At 37.0% G+C, this 6,475-nt stretch overlaps 1 protein-coding gene across 1 annotated transcript in view; it reads right to left on the reverse strand.

Moving 5' to 3' along the window:
• Window positions 1-570: 570 nt before the first annotated feature.
• The window catches only part of LOC137625438 (putative leucine-rich repeat-containing protein DDB_G0290503), a 50,985-nt gene continuing 45,080 nt past the window's right edge, over window positions 571-6,475 (reverse strand). The window contains exon 3 of the mRNA XM_068356347.1: window positions 571-1,067. Coding sequence (XP_068212448.1) covers window positions 571-1,067 — 497 coding nt within the window. The remainder of the gene's footprint in view (window positions 1,068-6,475) is intronic.

Here is a 6,475-nt window from a genome sequence, read left to right on the forward strand (position 1 = left end):
TGTCCCTCGATGCCAAATTACTCTCGATCTTGCTTTATGTCGTGTCCCTCGATGCCAAATTTCTCTCGATCTTGCTTTGTCTCGTGTCCCTCGATGCCAAATTTCTCTTGATCTTGCTTTGTGTTGTGTCCCTCAATGCCAAATTTCTCTCGATCTTGCTTTGTGTCGTGGCACGCGATGCCAAATTTGTCTCGATCTTGCTTTCTGTCGTGCCCCTCGATGCCAAATTTCGCTCGATCTTACTTTGTGTCCTGGCCCTCGATGCCAAATTTGTCTCGATCTTGCTTTGTGTCGTGGCACGTGATGCCAAATTTGTCTCGATCTTGCTTTCTTTTGTGTCGCTCGATGCCAAATTTCTCTCGATCCATCTTTGTGTCTTGTCTCTCGATGCCAAATTTCTCTCTATCTTGCTTCGTGCCATGGCACTCAATGCCAAATTTATCTCGATCTTGCTTTATGTCGTGTCCCTCAATGCCAAATTTCTCTCGATCCTGCTTTGTGTCATGTAACATGATGCCAAATTTCTCTTGATCATGCTCTGTGCCGTATCACTTGATGTCAAATTTCTCTCTATCTTGCATTGTGCCGTGTCACGTGATGCCAAATTTCTCTCGATCCTTCTTTGTATCTTGTCTCTCGATGCCAAATTTCTCTCGATCCTTCTTTGTGTCTTGTCTCTCGATGCCAAATTTCTCTCGATCCTTCTTTGTGTCTTGTCTCTCGATCTTGCTTCGTGCCGTGACACTCAATGCCAAATTTCTCTCGATCTTGCTTTATGTCGTGTCCCTCAATGCCAAATTTCTCTCGATCCTGCTTTGTGTCGTGGCACTCGATGCCAAATTTCTCTCTTTCTTGCTTTGTGGCGTGCCCTTCGATGCCAAATTTCTCTCGATCTTGCCTTGTGTCGTGGCACTTGATTCCAAATTTCTCTCGATCTTGCTTTGTGCCGTGCCCCTCGATGCCAAATTTCTCTCGATCTTGTTTTGTGTCGTGTCCCTCAATGTCAAATTTCACTCGATCTTGCTTTGTGTCGTGTCCCTCGATGCCAAATTTCTCTCGATTTTGCTCTGTGTCGTGGCATTTGAGGCCAAATTTCTCCCAATCTTGCTTTGTGTCGTGCCCCTTGATGCCAAATTTCGCTCGATCTTACTTTGTGTCGTGCTCCTCGATGCCAAATTTCTTTCGATCTTGCTTTGTGTCGTGTCCCTCGATGCCAAATTACTCTCGATCTTGCTTTATGTCGTGTCCCTCGATGCCAAATTTCTCTCGATCTTGCTTTGTGTCGTGTCCCTCGATGCCAAATTACTCTCGATCTTGCTTTGTGTTGTGTCCCTCAATGCCAAATTTCTCTCGATCTTGCTTTGTGTCGTGTCCCTCGATGCCAAATTTCTCTCGATCTTGCTTTGTGTCGTGTCCCTCGATGCCAAATTTCTCTCGATCTTGCTTCGTGTCGTGTCACTCTATGCCAAATTTCCCTCAATCTTGCTTTGTGTCGTGGCACTTGATGCCAAATTACTCTCGATCTTGCTTTGTGTGTGTCCCTCGATGCCAGATTTCTCTCTATCCTGCTTCGTGTTGTGTCAGTCTATGCCAAATTTATCTCGATCCTTCTTTGTATCTTGTCTCTCGATGCCAAATTTCTCTCGATCTTGTTTTGTGTCGTGTCCCTCAATGTCAAATTTCTCTCGATCTTGCTTTGTTGTGATGGTCGTAAAACACATTATTCAGAACAAAGGACCAGAGCAGAGGAAAAGAAGCCTCTATTGCGTGAAGGGAGTGACCATTGTCTTCAAATGACGACCTATTTCGACCCCACTCGACACCTGTATGGATGATGAGTCGATTTCTGTAGTGGTTTTTATGTTGGTTGACATCATGAAGTGTATTTCATTTATATCAATTTATTTATTAATGGCATTCGTGTTAATGTAATAATAATAATAATAATAATAATAATGATATGAAGATGATGAAGGAGTTTTGAAATTTATTTATTATTATTATTATTATTATTATTATTATTATCATTATTATCTACCTAACACATTACATAGTCTCCCAAAGTGTTCAGAACTGAAATAATAAACATTATAGTCGTTTTAACCTCATACTGGAAACCTTTCTGGTGTGTGTATGTACGTGTATGTGTATCTCTTGAAGTGAGTATACCACGGACAATCTTAAATAACTTTAAAATATCGATTTGTAATTTCCATGACTTTTCTGGTTCATTCTTTGGGAAATATGTTTCTGTATATTAATGCATCATTAAAAACATGAAAAGTAATATTTACGAGACACTCATACCCATCATATCGATATACATCTTATTTATTAATCCATATTTTTGGGAAACAGATTGCATGAAACATATCATGTTTCCTAATTGACCTCTTCCAACAGAAGGGACCGTTGTCCGTTTTGCTTGAATAGATCAATTAATATGGGATTGGAGAGGCCATTAATCTTTTATCTTTCCCATCCCCTTTAATGCTGGGTTTAGTTGTGAAGTATTTGTTTTATATCTTACCTTATCTATTAACTCTTTGTTATCTTTGATTGCCTTTCATTCTAATTGCATTTGTTATTCTAGTGTAAAGTTATATTTTGTTGATAAATGGTGTGATCGAATAGCTGGCCAGGGTTTGTAAGGTAAGTCTGGATGTTGGAAAGATTCCAAAGTTAGTAGGCAAAGGTGTGATTGATTGGCTGACCAGGGTCTGTAAGGTAAGTCTGGATGATAGAAAGATTCTACAGTTAGTAGGGGAAGGTGTAATTGAGTGGCTGACTAGGCTCTTTAAGATAAGTCTTTTTGAAGGAAAGAATCCAAAGTAAGTGGTCTATGATGTGATAAAGTGGCTGACAAGGGTGCCTAAGTTAGTCTGGATGTTGGAAAGACTTCAAATCAAATTGGAGATGGTGTGATTAATTGGCTGACTAGGTTCTGTAAGGGAAATCTGAATGAAGGAAAGATTCCAAAATAAAAAATGGACAGGAATAATGGTTCCACTATATAAAGTGCTGTTTATAAAGGTAACTATAGGAATGATGTTGATTTTAAGCTGCTGGAGCCATTGATGAAATGTATGCTATTCAATAACATTGAAGGGAGATAAATTTAGAGGGAGGAAAAGAAAAGAGATGACTGTAAAGCAATACATAGATACACACATTTCTGTTTTGCTATCCGACAAGCGTACATCAATTGGGGGGAACCAACATTCTTGTGTAATCGATAGGGTTAGAGAATCCTGTACTCCCGTCGTTTTAGTCGATTTAATTTCATTTTAGAGTTTAGTGAGTTAGTTAGGCACTTTTTATAGACAGATTGTTTTCACTTAAGATACACATATATTTTGATCTTCTTTTGTGTTGCCAGTTGCGTCATATGAATTATGTCTTTATCACTGGTTTTCTTGTCCATCTATCTATCTATCTATCTATCTATCTATTTATTTATCTATCTGTCTCTATCTATCTATCTCTATATATATATCTATCTATCTATCTATCCATCTATCTCTATATATCTCTATCTATCTATCTATCGATCGATCTCTATCTATCCATTTATCTATCTCTATCTATCGATTTATTTATCTATCTATGTATGTATGTATCTATTTATCTATCAATATAAAAAAATGGAGATAAATAAGAGTTGAAGTAATATCCCAACCCATTCCTGGATCACATCCAGATCGCAATTGCCTTACTAGGCCATAAAGTCTAAACTCTGAAGGCAATTGAGGGACTGAGAAAAATGGATCTCTCTCTCTCTCTCTCTCTCTCTCTCTCTCTCTCTCTCTCTCTCTCTCTCTCTCTCTCTTACATAATACTGTTTTTTTTTTCGTTTGATTTCCTGCATATGTTTCAATTTCTAGTCTGGATGATGGGAAGATTCCAAAATTAGTAGGGAAAGGTGTGATTGAGTGACTGACCAAGGTCTGTAAGGTAACTTTGGATGATGGAAAGATTCCAAGATTAGTAGGGAAAGGTGTGATTGAGAAGCTGACCAGGGTCCTTAAGGTAAGTCTTTATGAAGGAAAGAATCTCACTCTCTCTCTCTCTCTCTCTCTCCCTCTCTCTCTCTCTCTCTCTCTCTCTCTCTCTCTCTCTCTCTCTCTCAAAGAGATAATCCCGCTTGAGTTTGCGTAGCTGAGGTTGATAACTAATTGCTATTGGATACTTTTTTTCCTATTCTTCTCCCTCCTTCCCTTCCTCCTCCTCCTCCTCCTCCTCCTTATTCTAATTCGCCTTCTTCTTCACGGAACTAGAAAGGACGTGCCTTTATTAATGTCATAAAAGTTATTTGTCGTTGTATTACCCCCCCCCATTGGATTTTTTTTTGGGGGGGGGGTGGCGCGGGGGATAGCGCGTTTATTGTAGCTAAAGTATTATATACAGAAACACACACACATATATATATATATATATATATATATATATATATAGTATATATATAGTATATATATATTTATATATATAGTATATTTATACAGTATATATATATAATATGTATATATATATACATAGAAAGATGGATAGATAGATACACAGATACACTTAAAACTTTGCCGTAAAAAAAAATAACTGTAAAAATCCTGGAATAGATGTTGCCAAGCATTAAACGGTTTAAAAAAAAAAAGATATATTGACGTCAAAGAGTGATATTAAGGTCACCAACTCGTAAAGAGATAATAACAAAGTAGGGTCAAAATTACGGTCGCCCGTATTTCTGAAAATACGGCTGAGAACCGTATAGTTTTACGGAGAATTTCAGATTGATATTACGGGTTATTTTAAGTGTAGTTAGATAGATAGACTGATCGATCGATAGATAATAGTGAATGTAAGAGAAATTAAGAGACATTTTAATACGGCTGAGAACCGTAAAGTTTTTACGGAGAATGTCCGATTAAAATGACGTTGCCTTTTAAGTGTCTTTAGATAGATAACAGTGAATGTTAGAGAAATTAACAGACATTTACACGGATATCCCTCCGTTCTGTCAAGGCTTCACCCCAAATCTATACTCAATCTTTTTAAATGAGGTGCATTTGCACCGACTCGCAGCGGTGCCCATTTAGCTCGGAAATGTTTCCTACTACGTGATTGGTTAGAATGATCTTGTCCAACCAGTCAGCGATCAGGAAACCTTTCCGAGCTAAAAATGACATCCCTGCGAGTCGGTGCAAATCTGCCTCAATAAAAAGAATTGACTATAGTGTCATTAGCATTTCTTCTCCCAAGTAAAAGTTCCATTGCTTCTTTTTAAGTAATCCACGTAAATGATTGGTCCATTTGTCGACTGGAGAGCCGACACGTTTCAACTAAGCTCCAAGACTGAGACAGTGTTTTCGACAGATTAAAGTCGAAGAGAGAAGAATGGTCTTGACTGTCGACAAGCTTTGAAAATAGCTCTGTCGAAAGAGTCATTTGTCTTTTAATGGATTTAGATTTGCAAATTTGCAGCAAATGTTTTTATGTTGAAAAGGCTGACGTAATTCTTTTTATAGTTTATAAATGAAATATCTGTTTTGGTGTTGTTACTGTTTTTGAAATATTTTAGTTGTTCATTATTCCCCAGATAGTTTATTTCCTTATTTCCTTTCCTCACTAGGCTATTTTTCCCTGTGGAGCCCTTGGGCTTATAGAATCTTGCTTTTCTAACTAGGGTTTTAACTTAGCTAGTAATAATAATAATAATTATAATAATAATTTAACTTTGTTTCAACTAGCTTTGAAAATCTCTCCGTCGAAAGTCATTTGGTCTATAACTGATTTAGATTTGCAGTTAAATTTTCCTTTTAAATTATCGTTATAAGAATGTACAATTTGTGTTGACAATTTTTCTTCTCGAAAAGCTGTTAGTTGATGTACCATTTTGTAGTCCTTCAATTTTTTTTTTTTTTTTTTTTTTTAACGTCGGTTGCAACTTTGTCTTTGCAGTTAGGACGAATAAAGACTTTATTATTATTATTATTATTATTATTATTATTATTATTATTATTATCCAAGCTACAACCCTAGTTGATAAAGCAAGATGCTATAAGCCCAGGGGCTCCAACAGGGAAAAATAGCCCAGTGAGGAAAGGAAATAAGGAAATAAATAAATGAATAGAACAAATTAACAATAAATCATTCTAAAAAAAAGTAACAACGTCAAAACAGACATGTCATATATGAACTATTAACAACATCAAAAACAAATATGTCATAAATAAACTATAAAAAGACTCCTGTCCGCCTGGTCAACAAAAAAGCATTTGCTCCAACTTTGAACTTTTGAAGTTCAACTGTGATGCAGCACTACTTGCACTTAGTGTACATCCTTTACAACAATTAGAATGCTTCTAGAAAGCTAAAATCACTGACAACACCAACACATTCACTTACTGTACCGCCTCTGCAGCTTTTACAACGCCTCAAGGTGACTCAACTCACTGAGAACTCTTTCCTGAGATAGTTGGTA

Source organism: Palaemon carinicauda, chromosome 32 (genome assembly GCF_036898095.1).
Source record: "Palaemon carinicauda isolate YSFRI2023 chromosome 32, ASM3689809v2, whole genome shotgun sequence".
NCBI classification, from domain to species: Eukaryota; Metazoa; Arthropoda; class Malacostraca; order Decapoda; family Palaemonidae; genus Palaemon; species Palaemon carinicauda.